General features: G+C 52.8%; 1 protein-coding gene across 1 annotated transcript in view; it reads left to right on the forward strand.

The window, feature by feature from the left end:
• Positions 1–16,074, forward strand: part of DLGAP2 (DLG associated protein 2) — a 171,204-nt gene that overhangs the window by 95,257 nt on the left and 59,873 nt on the right. Inside the window, exon 4 of the mRNA XM_044225741.1 lies at positions 14,751–14,898. Coding sequence (XP_044081676.1) covers positions 14,751–14,898 — 148 coding nt within the window. The remainder of the gene's footprint in view (positions 1–14,750; positions 14,899–16,074) is intronic.

The following is a 16,074-nucleotide window of genomic DNA, read 5'->3' on the forward strand; positions in this document are numbered from 1 at the left end:
CTGACCTGGATGGCCACAGCCGGTCTCCACACAGATCACACCCTGTAATCTCCCGGGCGTCTGCTCTCTGGTCACACTCGCCATCACCCTCCTGGCTCCTGGGAGAGTGCGCGCTGCGCAGAAGCATTCAGTGAGTACTACTTGGAGGAGAAGACTGGTGAGTCGGTGAACGAGGATAATTTTCTTGCTGGGCGTGGCTCCCCACGCGTGCTAGGTGCTCACTAAGCGCGCACAAGTAGGTGCTCACTAAGCGCGCGCCAAGTGAACCCATGCAGGGTGGGGGCGATATCGCGCCTGACTAGGAAGCGTCAGATGACGGTGCTACTTGTCAGTAACGACCTACCGTGGCTAATACACATCACCGATATTGGGCCTTTCTTTAAAACTCGGCCGTCCATGGACAGACCACTGCGTAGAGGCTGCACGTTGTCAGGAATCTTTGGTTTTGAATGTGGAAGGTTCCGGCTAAGTAGGGAATGTACTGGCTGGTAAAACCAGGTGTCCCGGGCTAGACGTGGCTCACAGCACGAGTCCACGGAGGTCCAGACAACCTCGCAGTGAACCCAGCATCTCCGTTGTCCTTTGCTCTGTGTGTGCCACGATCAGACTGTCCCCAGGCCATGGCAGGACGGCACCCGCTGGTCTGGGCAGACCCATTCAGCTGAGTGAGCACGGCGGGAAGGGGAATTGCTTTTCCAGTGACGGCAGCATTCATCCATTCGTGCGTTCGGTTCACAGCGAGCTCTCGTGCTCCTGTCCCGGGCCGCGCACTGTCCTACCTGCCTTAGGTGTGGAATGAACGAATGAGACAGACCACCCAGCCCCGCTGGCCTCGCTCTCTGACCCAGGAGACAGGCAGTGGATGGAACCGCCGATCTGTAATGAGTGTGACGCGTGCAGAAGGCGACCTGTGCCGCGGGAAGCACGAGCTGACCTGGGGGCTCTGACGGACCTGGGAGGGGAGTGGGGGTGGACGGCGGGCAGTGGCAGTTTAAACTAGCAGGGCTGGGGGTACCCAGGGAGCTGGCTGTGTGGACCTCCTGGACGAGGGAGCTCCTGGCAGGGGAACGGGAAGCAAGTGGCCTGAGGCAAGAACACACCTCAGAGCTGGGGAAGAAGCAGGGTCCAGCTCGTCCAGAGCCAGCCGGGAAGCCAGGAGGAGGTGAGGTGGGAGGTGAGGGCCTGGGGAAGGGCGCGGCATGGAGGCCCTGAAGTCACGTTGTTATTGGCCTGTTGCCGTGTTACTTTGAGGGACGGAGGGACCCAGGGTTGGAGCAGATGCCTGAGATAATCGCACTCGGGGACGAGTGTTCATGGCGTCCGCTCCGCGGTAAGGCAGACTTCAGTCAGGACCATCAGAGGTGTGTGGACAGCAGGTGGGGCGCTGCTGCGGGGGGCCGTTGGGCTCAACTCTGAAGACGAGGGGAGGGGGGCATGATGGGAACAGAGAGCAGAGACGCGTGGCGGGGGCAGACGGTGGCCAGACCACGCAGCAGGGTCCTTGCTGGAGGCTGGCTGGTGAGCAGATGTCCCCCGGGGCCCAGGGTCAGAGGACCCTGATGAGATGTCCGGGGTGGGGGGGGGGGTCTGGCCCCTCAAACTCCACAGGGCTCTCAGGAACATCCTGCTCAGGAAGGCCGCGGTCCTGCCTCCGAGGCACAGGGCTCCCGGGTGCCGCATGGGGGTTACACCGGGGACAGAGTCACGGTTGGCCAGACGCTGGCTCCGGCGGGGGTCGGGGCTGTGGGATGAGGCTGAAAGGCCACAAGGCTGGGCGGGGGGACCAGCTACAAGCCGTGCAGCACCCGCCTCCCTGAGGCAGAGCGTGCGGCTTCCCTGGCGGGGCAGACCCGCGCACGGGGGCGTACCCGACAGGACGGACCCGCTCCACGGGAGGGGGAGGGCGGGGGGGCGCCGGTGCCAGGCTGGGCTGAGCTCTCATCCCAGGCGATGCACCCGGTTTCCAGTGTCTTCAGATTCCCTTGTCTGCCTTCTTCCTGCTCACTGCCTCGTGAGGGAGGAATTGAACGTGACCCTAAGTTCTTTGGTCTTCAGGGTCTGAGGCTGGGCAGTTGGCTGTCTCTCTGCTGTGTCCGCCACCCCAGCAGGGACGCGCCGCGTGCACGTTTCCCTCTGTGCCTGGCACCACGACACACGTGTGTCTGCTCGGGGAGTCGTCCTCGTCGTCGGATAACTGGGTAACCAGTTAATGAGTGAGGGTGCGTTCGTGAGACGCACTCATTGGTGTGTTAATGTAATTAACTCCCTAGCGTATCCACTACTACTTAGACGCCATGAAGGCGGTCGGCCCAGCCAGCAACAATGCTTCTGTCCTACTTGTCAGGCTTCTTCTGAACATTTTATTTTCTGGGAACTCAGAAGTCTGGTCACTGGAACGCACGGCCCATTCAGAGTCTGGGAGCCACACACCTGAGTGTGGGGGCCTCTCTGAGTCACTCATCCCGGTGTCCTGGCCAGCGGTGTCGGGGTAAGGAGCTGTGTGTGTCTGTGGTCCTGCTCCCCCGACTCGGACGGGGCCTCCCAGCAGTCTTGCCTGTCTTCGTGATTGTCCGGGGATCCAGGCGGCGGGTAGGCTTGGCCGTTCTGAGCCAGTGTGCCCATTGGCCCAGCGTTCTCCGGGCAGGAAACTGCTGTTCAGTATTTGACCATTTACTCTCAGATGAGACCCAAGTACTGAACTCAGTGCTCCCAGCGAGAAGCGCTCCTGGTGCTCCCTCTCTACCCCGACGTGGGACTCCCAGGCCACCCTGTTTGCTCCTCTGTGGGGACTGCCGTCAGCCACTCCAGAACTGCACAGTTCCGCTCCCTGCCTGAAGGGAGGGGCTCAGAGCAGGTACCCACACAGGTGAGTACCTCAGGTTTGCTCCGTTGTATCCCAGATGCTGCTCACGCATGGTCAGGATCTGCATGGCTGGAGGCTTGTTTTCCAGGGCCCGTGGCTATGTAACCTGCCACCAGGGCATCCTAGCCGGCCAACAGTGTGGATAGCTGCCCGTGTCCTACCACCGTAGGAAAGACGCTTCATTCGTGGGTTTGTTGTTTCGGGGTGAGACAGATAAAAATGCACGTTCTTTGAAAGGTCTTGCAGTGGGTCTCTACCCCTGTATCTGTGCATCTGTGTTTCTCGAGTGTGGTCCAGTCCACTGACTACCCCCGATGGAAAGACCTAGAATTCTATTTACTAAACATCTTAAACCCATCTCTGCAAATGTGGTCGAGGACCCTGCATTATTCCCAAGCGCCGGGGAGTTGGGGAACAGGTTAGCATTTGCAAATTCACTAAGTGAGATTTTCTTGTTGCCTTGACACTAGCCTTTAAATACAAACCAATAACTGCCAGAAATTTTTATAACGAGAAAACCTATTTCCTTGGTTTTAAAAGGAAGTCTCAAACATAGAAGAAGGCATAGCTGTGAGTAATAATGGAAAGTTCCAGGCACAAGAGTGGCTCTCTGTAAGCGGTGAGCTTAGCATTGGCCTGTCCGCCGTGGGGTCCCTGGGATGGCGGGCCGAGCAGCCCGAGGCCACATGTCGTCCGGGGCACCAGCAACCGATGAACCAGTGAACTCTGCGACAGGAACTAATGACGCACCGTGCAGTGGGCGCCTGAGCAGAATCAAACAATATTCAAGACAGAAGCACCGGCAGCGGGTGTGGGCAGAGGGCGTGACACGGCAGTGAGGGTTCCCCTTCTCCACGGCCTGGGCTCCCGGACCCTCCCAACAAGCCCCTGACTTACGTCGGGAGGGATCCACTGGGCCTTCATAGTCGAGGGAAGGAGGTGTGGGTCAGGCACGTAGTGGCTTGCGCGGTTTCTGCAAGGACGTGCACGGACGAAACTCCGACTTCAGACCCAGGTCCTCTGGCATCAGATCTGCTCTTCCCAACGTTCCTCCCTCCCTCTCCAAGGGAGCTGAATAACTTACAGGGACACTGGCGGAAACACTTAATCTGCATTTCTGTCACCGCTCCTGCGGATGGCGAACACAGGATGAGATTTATGACATCCTTGAGAAGCAAGGCAATTTCCACCTTCCCCCGAGTTTTCTTTGTTCCCAACTTAAAGCGGAAGACAGCGAGGATTTCTCCTGAGCGCCCAGGTTTGACCATCAACTGAGACCAGCCTGAACTTTTCACACTAGCTTTAGAAACATCCTCCATCCTCGTTTGCCTAAAATGCCCCTCCAGTCTAGGACTTCTTTATTTAGAAATTTAAGGCTTTTATGCCCGCTCATTTCGGCGGCCATTCATCCCCTGAAGACCCCGTGCCCCGGCTGACATCATGTTCTGTTTTCTAAGGGGGCGGTGGAGCCTGAGGTTCTCTGGTATCTCGGCCGTGTGAGCCAGCGATGGCCCTGCTCTCTGTTCTGGAAACAAAGCGGGACAGGCTCTGTGCTCATGTTAACTCATCACGCAGTCGTCAAGATCCATGGCAGATGTTTAAAATGCTTCTGTGTGACACAAAGTAGCGTATACACACTTGGGCCGTGACATCTCTGTGCTTGAATCTCCACTGTATCACAGCTCAGACCTGGGGCGCTCTGTCTCCCCTCAGCCAAGACTTTCTTGCCTTTATGAAACGAGCTTGATTATCAGATTATCCGATTATCCGATTACCTTCCTTAGAGAATCGTAACCAGCACCCAGGACAACGTGGAAGCTTTGCCGTGACTGTTCCCCTGCTAAACCCTCTCCGTGGCCTGCCTAGATCCTCTGACCCAAATGCTATGAAACTAAACACAGCACTTTTCATATCTAATTTCTAACAGCTTTAGGAAGATATGATTCCCACACCATGCGATGCGTCCATGGGAAGCACACAATTCAACAGTGTCTTATATCAGAGCTGTACGGGCCTCACTATGACCGCTTGTAGAACATGTCTTCACACCAAAAAGAAAGCCAGACCCTCGGGCAGTCAGTTCCCGGCCCCCAGCAACCACGGGTCTGCTTTCTGCCTCCCTGCGTTTGCCTGTCCCAGCAGCTGCGTGTAAACGTGGGCCTAGGGAAATTATTAATCTTCAAGGAGTGTCCAGACCGTGTTTAAAGTGGCTGTGACTCACTCAGTATTTAATAATAATAGATCTCCGATGGATTCCGTACTACATCGCACTGTACATATAAATATATGATATTTATATAAAAATCTATCCCTTATTTTAAAATCTTTCTTATTTCCATTCATTAATCTCTGAAGGCTTGCAGACACATAATTTTGTGCTGAGAGCAGATCTTTTCATCTATCTCGACACATTACATCTGTTAATATTGAGATATCAACACCCGTATGTGGAGGGTAAGTAGTTGGAACTTGTCCTTAACACCTTCTCTTTGATTTTTTGAGCTCTCTGCTTTCCTTAAAGTGTAGTCTAATGCATACCTCTCACAACATTGCCACTTTCCTTTAAAACACATTTCAGAAGTTGAACTGTAAAGCAGTTGAAGTAGGACAAAGACAAGATTTTCAGGAAGACATTGGATCTCTTTAAAAACATCCTTCAGAAAATCGAATTCCACTAAAATTTATGGGCAGCGTAGCCGGCTCCTTGAGGACAAGGGGCAATGATTCCATCAACTTGTTTCTGTGATAGGCACCAATAAATGCTCCTTAGATGAATGACTCATTTTGCTGGATAAACCTACTGGGGAGAGCATATTAACGCTGGAGAAAACCTTTTTAGGGGCCCATTCAGCTTCAGTCCTACCTGAGGTTGGTCTCCGTCCCCCTGGGTCCCTCTCCGTTGACGCTGATCCTTTGTAGAAGTTCACTAATCCTGGCCTGTGTTTTGTGTCTCTTTGGAAAAATAAATTGTGGGAAACATGTTATAGCCCATTGAATTTAAAAAAACAAACCTCAGAAATGTTAAATTTCAAAGAATTAAATTGATATCTTCTATTCTACTTGTATTCAACACTTCCTGGTAGAGATATCAGTAGTGAGGCCAATTTAAAGACTTGGAGTAAAAATGAACCCAGGGGAGCCTTTCAGCAGAGCCGGATTGACCTCAGAGACACTGTTCCCTATGATTCCAGGTGTGGGCTCTGCGGTCACTCTGAGCACTGACAGCCTGGGGTGCACAGCTCTGTCGTCACACAGAACGCTCATGAGCGTATGCAAATTCTCCCGGGACTCACAAAGGAGCTCTACAGTGGACTCTCTAAGTAAGCAGAAAGGGAGCTTATGAAGAGAATATGGGGTATGTTTGAGATTCTCCAGGAGGGGAAGAGAAGCGGGTTTGAAGGCTCCACAACCAGGGCGTCAACTCATCTCTGAAGTGGTTTCATGAAGACCATCATGTCCAACCCTGTTGTGCAAAGGCCTCATAGTTTTGACACCCATGGGCAGGCCACAGGCAGGCACGTCTGAACTGCTATGTAGTAGTTTTGTAAATGAGTTTAGGGATTAGGTTTAGGGATTAGGGGAGCCTGGGTCACTCAGTGGTTAAAGCCTCTGCCTTCGGCTCAGGTCATGATCTCAGGGTCATGGAATCGAGCCCCACATCAGTCTCTCTGCTCAGCGGGGAACCTGCTTCCTCCTCTCTCTCTGCCTGCCTCTCTGCCTACTTGTGATCTCTGTCTGTCAAATAAGTAAATAAAATCTTTTAAAAAAAAAAAGTTTAGGGATTAAAGTCTAGCAACTTGTGTTGTCTTAAAAATAGCAAGATATCTAAAACATGGTGAATATTAAACTCAGGGAACAGTTGGGGCTTTCCATGGGTCCATCCTGTGAATGTGTAAATCCCCGCCTCCACAGTTCAGGATGACCCCCCGGCACAGAAATCAACATTCTTCAAAGGAAGATAACAGAATCCAGAGTCTCAGTCAATGACATCCATTGTACCTAAGGAAGATGAAGGAAAAAGCCATGCAAAGTTGAACCAACATGAGGCTCACTAGCAAGAAACACATGCAGATGAACCTGCCATGCCCCAGATGTTTGGATGATCCAAAAAGAACTTGAAAGCAGCTCTTGTAAGGGTCGTGTCTCACAGGAAAAGCTGGTCTTGGTGAGTGAACAGACAGTGGGAAGAACCAGCTCACCTTTCAGAAACAGGAGCACCTGATCTGAAGTGAGAAATTCACTGCTTAAGGGCAGACTGAGAAAGCCGAAGGGGAAGTCTTGGTATTTGGAAACAGATCAACAGGTATAAATGCTGAAGAAAAGAGAGGTAAAATGTTGGGGAAGAAACAGCCTCAGTAATGCACAGAATAACGAGAAGTGGACTGGTGTATGTGTGATTTGAGCACTGGAAGGTACCGTACGACACCTAGAAAAGCTCATCACAGACCTGTGGATAAATCATGGGTCAAAGACAAAAGTCGCAAGGGAAATCGTATTGTCCAGAACTGAACAACAGTGGATACCAGAATGTGCAGGTTTGTGTGTTCCGCTAAAGCAGCCTCCACACGCATTAAGTGTTTCTGTTAGACAAATAGGCTTAGGAACAGTAATCCAGGCTGCCACCTTAAAGAGCAAAGAAAGGGAGAGCAGATTAAATCCAAGCTAAAGGAAGGATAATATAGAAGAGAATCGGTAAAATATAAAATGACCAATAAAGAAAAACTGAAGAGCAAATATTGGTTCTCTAAAAAGATTAATAAAGTTGATAACCCTTAGCAAGACTGATCACTTTAAAAAAGGGGAAATGGAGAAAATACATTTTACAAATATGAGGAATAGAAAAAGGAGTGATTACAGATCCAACAGAGATTAAAAGGAAAATAAGGGAAAACTGTAAGCAAATTTATGTCAACGAATTCTACAGCTTCTATGAATTGGACCAATTCCTTGAAAAACATACCTACACAGAAGAACTAGAAAATCTGTACAGCTGTATTATGGACTAAAAAGATTCAAGTCATTGTTCAAAACATCCTCACAAGGAAAACTTCTGGCTGCGGTTGTTCACTGTGAAATCCCATTAAACGTGAAAGGAGGCTGTGACCCTGTCGTGCCCAGACGCAGTCACCTGAGGGCGAAGGAGCAGGTCCCTCTCGGCTTGTTTATGCGCCTGTGTGAGCCCGGTACCGAAACATCACCCAAACAGAGGCAATTACTAGTTGTTTTAAGTGAATAAAATATTAACAATCCAAATGCAATAATGTATGAAAAGAACCGAGCACAGTTTCTTCGTGACCAAAGAGACTCGTTCCCGGGAAGCACGGTTGATTGTGTCCATCAGTCAGAGAGGGCGGGCGCCGGGGTGGCCTGGTCGCTGGGCGGCTGACGCTGGGTTTCGGCTCCGGTGGGAGTCCTGGGTCGCAGGTCGGCTCCGCATCGTGCTCAAGGTAGAGTCTGTGTGGGGATTCTCTCCCTCTGCCGCGGCCCCTTCCTCTGCTCACCCTCTCGCTCTCGCTCTCCCTCACTCAATTAAGGAAATAAAATCTTTTAAAATAAATAAATAAGGAAGTAAGTCAATAAATAAATATCAGTAAAGGGATCCGCCACGTTAGCAAATGGAGAAGAAACGTGATATCAATCGTATCAAAACATGCGGAGAGAAGAAAGCTCTCAGCAAACCCAGGAGAAAAGGGAGCTCCTTCAGCTGGAGGAAGGAGGAAGCATGTTTGCGTAGAATGTAGAGCCAGTGTAAGTACTAAGATTAGGTAAAGGCTGCGACTTCAACCCTCATCATTCCTATTTGACATTAGGGTGGACAACAGCTGAGCAAGATAAGACAAGCAAGATAAATAAGTAACATGGAGATTAAAAAGGAAGAACTTTATTCTGTTTATTCTCAGACAACAAGATTGTTCACACAGAAAACCTAAGGAAAGTACAAAACAAATACTAGAACAAAAATGGCATTTACTGAGGCCAGGGCGCTAGCAAAATATACAAAACCCAACTGTAATTCTTCCTCTTTTTGTATAAAGATTTGTTTGTTTGTTTGTTTGTTTGACAGAGAGGGGGAGAGAGTGAGCACAAGCAGGGGGAGCTGGAGAGGGGGAAGCAGTCTTCCCGCTGAGCGGGGATTCCCCACTCAGGACTTGATCCGGGGACCCTGGGACCATGACCTGAGCCGAAGGCAGACGCTTCACCAGCTGAGGCCCCCAGGCACCCCTTCCCGACTGTATTTCGTTGGACCATCGACGGACAGCTGGAAAGCGCACAGTCCGCAGTCCGTGCTTGCTGAGCCCCGTCACCCACTCCCCGCGACCCTCCCCTCTGGCAACAACCGGCTCCTTCTCTGTGCTTAAGAGTCTGTTTCTGGGTTTTGTGTGTTTGTTCCCTTGGTTTTTTGATCCAACATACGCGTGAAACCCTGTGCCATTTGTCTTTCTCTCGGCCACTTACTCCCCTCAGCATAACACCCTCTCGGTCCGTCCATGTTGTCGCAAATGGCAAGATTTTGTTCTGTTCTATGGCTGAGGGTCAGCATGGCCTCCCCACCCTCACCCTGCACAGGGCGTCCTTCCATCTCCATCCAAACCCTTCCTCTTGGAATCACGAGGGGTTTGGAAGACTGTTGTCTAGCCTCCAAGTCCTTGTGGGTTTTCCAGAAACCGTGCTGTGATTGATTTCTAGCTCGAAGTCACCACGGTCCCACAGCACACGTGGCGTGATTTCTGTTCTTTCAGCATTTGTTAAGGTCCGTTTTAGGGCCCCAAGTGTAGGGTGTTGTAGTGAACGTTCAGCGTGCGCCTGAAGGCACTGTGGGCCGGGTGCTGCTGGCTGGGGATGGTCCGCTTGTAACACGGTGTGAATTTGGTCCCAGAGTAAGCTGGGCTTCTCCGTCCCGGCGCTCGTGATGTTTGGGGCCAGACAGCTGTCTCCTGTCGGGAGCCCGCTGTGCCCATCTCTCACTTCGACCGTTAGATGCCCCCGCCCAGCCCACCCTGTCCCCGGACGTGGCCGAGCGTCCCCTGGGTGAAGGACTCTCTTCCCCCTCCCGGGTGAAGAACCACGCAAAGAGAACAGGTCCGCGCCGCAGAGGGACCCTGGGCGTCACAGGCGACGCTTCCACTCATCCAGTGACCCAGTAAGAACTGGAGCTGGCAGGCCGCGGAGTGAAGGAGCACGCTCCCATCTGACAACGGATCTGAAGCCACTGAGACGTCCCACCGAACAAAAACATGAAGCCAGATAACCTAGCCTTTACAATGGGGCAGCTGGAAGGTCGAGTCACAAAGGAGGCTGTGCAGGTGGAATGAAAAGCAGAGCCGCAGGGACAGCCCCGTCACCCCCTACAGTTAGGACGAAGGACAGCGCGTGATGTCCATGAGGATGTGGGGTCACCGCGCCCACAGAGCGGACTGGGCTGTGCGCTGGAGCTCTGCCCTGCCTACACCGGCTTGGTTTCCATGGGTAGAAACAGACTGCGTTTTATTGCTCTGTTCTAGGATTTCTATTTTGGGCGGGGGATCTCTTTTTTATTCTCTTTAAAAAGGTTTAAACAGTTGAAATGTTTTGTTGGGACAAAATCTTATAGGGAAAAATGGGCTGCCCCCTCCCTATCAGCTTCCTGCCAGACAAGACATCGTGACCAAACACCAGAGCCGCTGCCCTGGGTCCCCTCCCCACATCCAGGCCTTCCGAGGACAAAGAAAATGGGTGTTTGTCACCATTAAGCAAGCGCTCCCCACGTTGGGCACCCCCTAAGCCTTTCGTGTTGAATATTCAGGAAACACAACACATTAGGTCCTAGTACTGTGAGCCACGCTTTGCAGACGCCCACAAGGAGCAGAAACCTGTCTGCGGGGGCACAGGCTCGAGTGGGCGGGAGCACAGGCTGCCCCCACCGTGGGCCCCCAGCGCCAGCGGCGGAGTGTGCCACGGGACCCATCACCTGCCGCGGGGAGGGTGCGCGTGCAGGGCCGCGTTCACGTGGGGCGTCGGGAACACGGGGGGTGCCCAGTGTGCCTGCAGGGCCGTGTTCACGTGGGGCGGCTGTTCCCACCACCCCCTGGGGTCTCTTTCCCACAACATCCTCTCGCTTTCTAAAAATACAGTGGCTCATCCCCCAAACTCATGACTTTTCTCAGAAAAGTCTCCTCTTCACGAACAGATTCGACGAATTGTTCAGAACGGTCACTTGCGCTACCAATTTTTTTTTTTACCTTTGCCACCATCTAGTTCTGCCCCAAATCCCCCAACACCGTTTCCCCAGTGGGGTGTATGACCCTGATGGCTCTGCCTGGGGCCGCTGCCGCCTCCGCTCCGGGCTGTGCGCAGGTGGCCCTTCCTCTCCTGCCCTCCAGCTCACCTGGGGTGACCAGCGACCGCGCTCCGTGTCCCCCTTCGGTCTCGGGGCTCAGGCCTGTTCCGGGGTCCTGCCCCTCTGACGGACCATCCTGAAGACAGGAAACAGTCATGACTGAGCTCGGGGCCGGAGCCTGTGCCCCAAGCAGGGGAAGACACGACAGCAGACACACCTCCTAACTCCTCATGCGGAGCAGACGTGGAGGGTGCCTGTGGGTCTGGGAGGGACACACTCGGTGCGGATTTCCCCTTCCCGCAACCCGCACAGTGCTTGCCGCTCCTCTACGGCGCCGGAGAGAAAGGCCTGGGCTACTTCGTCGGGGATCCCGAGTCTGCTTACGGGACTGGCGTCGCTGAAGACAGGGCCTGCTTCACGTAGACTCGCTTCTGTCCGTCCGTCTCACGGGGTCGGACGTCAGGAGGAGCCCCTGAGCCCGGGGTTCAGCCCACAGACCCAGGGCAGACACCGGCAGCAAGGGATGCAGGGGTGGGACACGAGGGGACGTGGGGGGACGTGGGGGGACGTGGGGGGATGTGGGGGTTCCGGGAAGCCGCCTCTGCTCCCCCGCATCTCCCTCTGGCAGCCTTTGACTCGGGCCTCCACACTGGCGGGACGGGCCAGCAGGGCTGCCATTCAGAAGGGGAAAACGGAAAAAAGTATCTCTGTGTTATTCTGGAAGCCTTTCTATGGTTTCCTTTTCATATTCTCTAAGCCAGGGCAAAACTAGACATGAAGATGTGCTTCTCCCCCCGGCAACCAGGATCCCAAAGCAGGAACTCTCCGTTTTCGGGAATAACCACGGGGCTTTGAGGGGCTATCAGAATGAGGTGGGATTCCTAGGATGGTTTCTGCAGAGGCACAGGGCTGTCCTGGAGTGAGGGTCCCAGGGGCTTGGAGATGCACGCTGTGTGCCGGAGAAGGAGCCCGCCATCGGCTTTGAGCCCCACCTGTGCCCCTCAGCGTCAGGTCTGATTTTCAGCCTCCAGATGTGTGATCGGCTTGGACAGCTGTCTCTTTGGGATACGGTGGTATTGAGAAACGCTGAACGGTTGTTAAAAAATCCTCTAAAGTCTAGTGAGGCTGAAGTTAGGGGTTTTTTGAACTATTTAAGATATATGAAATGAAGGGCCATATATCTCTCTGCTTCTCTGACTTAGGAGCTGCAATCTTGGGGCTAAAAGCATGAATCTGGGAGCTGACTGGTGGCACGGTCCAGCTCTGCTGCACACCGTGTGTGAGCCGGCACCAGTGACTCAGTGTCCGGTTTGTGCCACGTCACATGCTTCCGGGCGTATCCAGCACAATATTGTAGCAAACGTGAGCCATTATGAGTCAATGTTTCAGAGGAAAAAATGTGTTTAGCTTTCTACAGTGACAACTGCTCCGCTTTGGAGGAAAGAGATCACGGGGTGTTAGGAAACATATTGGAAACATAGACTTCCTCGGGTGTGAGTGCCATCCAGAAGCCACCAAAAGGGTCACTTGCTTTCATTTTGAGGACCTCTCTTCCCTCACAGCCACCGAGCTGAAAGTGTGGAGACAGAGACAGACCCAATCTTTCGGGGGCCCTGAGACCCTTCATCTGAGAACGCGGAGATGACGAGGGGTGGTCTTAGAAGGGAAAGCTAGTATGTGGCAAGAAAATAAGAAATCGGCACCAACTGACAGAAATGCCAAGTGTGAGATGAGCCATTTCAAAGCAACGCAAGGAGAGGGGAGAGGCAGAGATTTTGCATTTTTGCAAAGTCAGAAGTGAGGCCAAAAGCCTAAGTCAGGGGTTTAGCTGGAGGGTTCCAGGCTCCCACACACAATGCTGGACTGAAAACACGCAGACCCCGGCTAGGGGAGCGGGGGGGGGGGGCGGGCAGCTGCACACACACACCTCACCCACTTGTGCAAGCCACCCCAAGCCCACATGCAGCCCAGTCCAGGACGCAGTCCGCCGGCATCTCACTGCTCCCTTGGACTCTGGCCACTTCCTGCGACACTCAGGACGGGTGACCACGCCTGAGGCTTTGCCCACCTGTCTTGCCTGGCTAGTCAGGCCTGGCCCCCCGCCAGCCTGGAGCTGTGGGATCAAACCAGGAGTCTAGGCGAAGAGTCCCCACTCCCCATTAGATGCCCAAATTACAAAATTAGAACCAGCTATGACAGCTAATTTCTTCCTCTTTTTGTTTTGTTTTGTTATCAGTGAAGGGAACTGAAATGTGCTACACACCTGGTTTTAAAACAAAAATGGACACGATATAATTTACAATACAAATTATATTCTACTGATATGTAAAAATAAGTATTATTAATATTGGCAGAAATACAGACTTTAGGGGCACCTGGTGGCTCAGTGAGTTAAAGCCTCTGCCTTCGGCTCAGGTCATGATCTCAGGGTCCTGGGATCGAGCCCCACATCGGGCCCTCTGTGCAGGCCTCTCTGCCTGCCTCTCTGCCTGCTTGTGATCTCTGTCAAATAAATAAATAAAATTTTTTTTTAAAGGAAGAAAGAAAGAAATACAGACTTTAAATCTGTAATAAATGGGCACTGCTTAATCAGAACTTAGAATTGAGGCCAAGTTTCTCTCTGCTAACCCATTTTTACAGAAAGAAGTAAATCACAGAGAAAACAAATTACAAGGAATTTACTCCGAAAAGCAGATAACAAACTTTAACTGGCAATGGAGTCAGACTTGGCAACTGAGTTCTTCTCCCCATTTTTACGTCCAGGCCCGTGCACTGACCCTGTTGGTGTTCCCACTGCGACCCAGACTAGGAGAGCAGCTTCACTACATCTGTCCTACAACTGCAACTTGGGATTAGATAAAATGAATATTTATACTCTATTATCAAAATATGGTCTGCAGAACTTGAAACGGAATTCAGTGGACCAGAAGTTGAAGCTAAGTTGACCTTTCTGCCCACCACAAGCCCTCACGGGTTTCCCATCTTTAAACACGGTAGAGCATAGCATGAAGGGGGATCAGAGAATGCTGGTTTTTAAGGGAGTTTGGAGGAACGCAGCCAGTGTGAGGGTGAGGCGGGGTGGCCTCCCAGCCTGCTCTTTCTGCTGCAGTGTGTGACCCGCGCAACTGTGCCTGAGTTACAACCAAAGGCAAGACTTTTGGCCTTCCTTTTATTTTTCTGAGTGTGTAAAGTTGCCAAAAGCTAACATGATTTTTGTAAGATTCTCAGGTTTGGGGCTTAAATTCAGGAGCCACATCCAGTGCTGTGCTGTGTGAGTTACAGCGTGAGTTACATTTCGTGAACGTGGAAGGATCCTAACTTCGTTACCTGGCCACAGTCAGGTTTCAAAGCAGCTTTGTAAACAGCATCCCCTGTCACTTCTGACGACTTTGCATTTGTAACTGAGCCCGCAGTGTGGACCTAATGCTGGGATGTCCACCAAAAGACACACATCCAGCTGGAAACTTCCCAACGGCCTCTTGGCGTGGACCGGAATGAGCCTCTCTGCTCTGCCCCTTCCGTGTGCATGTTCACAGAACAGCTTTTCTCTTCGTTTCTTTTCTCTTTTAGCCAGAGCTACCTGCAAGCTACAAGCGACGTGCCTGCCGGCCACGGCCTGGACCCCTCGGCCAGCTACAACTCCCCGAAATTCCGCTCGCGGAACCAGAGCTACATGAGAGCCGTCAGCACCCTGAGTCAGGCCAGCTGTGTGAGCCAGGTCGGGAATGCCTTCCCTCCCCTCTCCCTCGGGTCCGGTCTCTAATGCCGTGTCCTCACAGTGGCCGCTTGCTGGGGGCGAGGCCATGAGCAGAAGGACGTTCCTGCCTGGAACCGTCTCTGACCTACCCCCGGGAACCCTGGAACCCTGAGTGGTTCACACCTGCGATGGCGTCCCCGCACACTGGCCTCCTCTGCGTCAGGGGTGACGTCTCAGCCTGCTTTGCTGTCTTAGCTCAGACCGTCTTCCTTCCCCAGGGGGGGCGGGGCTGGGCAGGTGCATGACAGTCCGGGTCTGAAGGCAGCGGCTTTCCATCCTGGTACCCACTGGCAGCTCTGCCAACCCAGTAAGAGGAGGTGAAAATAATCCGGGGTGCAGAGCCGAGTTTGCCGGGCGCACAGGACCTCTTTCCTGGTCCTCGCGCAGCCAGGTGGGATCAGTGACCCCGGGATCGAGTGGCCGTGTTTAAGGTTTCAGTTGGGGGCAAGAGGCATGACCGCTGGAAGGGCAGGGAGCCCAGCGGGCTTCCCTCCTGTTCTGAACTGTTCAGAGAGTTCACCTGAGCAGAGCGAGCTCTGGCTGCGCTTCTGATTGCCCTCCAAGTAGGAGAGGTAAGAGCTGAACGCCTGAAACGTTAAACAGGTCGCTTACTCTTTCTAGCTGCAGGTAAAAACAGTGCAGGAGCTCACCCCATGGGTCTCAGGCTTATACCGGACACTTTCTTGCCCTTTCTGTGGAGCAGCGGCTAGGGTATGGCTGGGGCAGAGCTTGGATCCCTTCCTCCCTGTGGGCCCCTCAGCTGAGGAGAACCTCCCCTTCCCCATCAGCGGGGACAGGAAGGCCACACGTGCACGGGGTGACCCGCATTCACTCACGGGCGGGGGATGATGGATGTTGCCTCTCATTCTGGGAAGAGAAGTATACAGTTGGTGCACACTCAGTGCCAGCCAATATTGTTACTAGAGTAATAGCAACAGTACCAGTAGCCCGTAATTCTAGAAAGCCTCCTGCTTACAGACGTGCTGGGAGCATTCGGGAGCCTGCCAGGGGTTCAAATATGCTGAAGACGGTTTTGTCACAGGCTTTAAATGCCTTCTAAAGCAAGAGACTGCTCATTTTAAGTTTTTTTTTCCTCATCAGAGAGTTGCACTCTGGACTTTTTCTACTAAACAGTCT

The sequence above is a fragment of the Neovison vison genome, chromosome 11 (genome assembly GCF_020171115.1).
Source record: "Neovison vison isolate M4711 chromosome 11, ASM_NN_V1, whole genome shotgun sequence".
In the NCBI taxonomy this organism is placed as follows: domain Eukaryota; kingdom Metazoa; phylum Chordata; class Mammalia; order Carnivora; family Mustelidae; genus Neogale; species Neogale vison.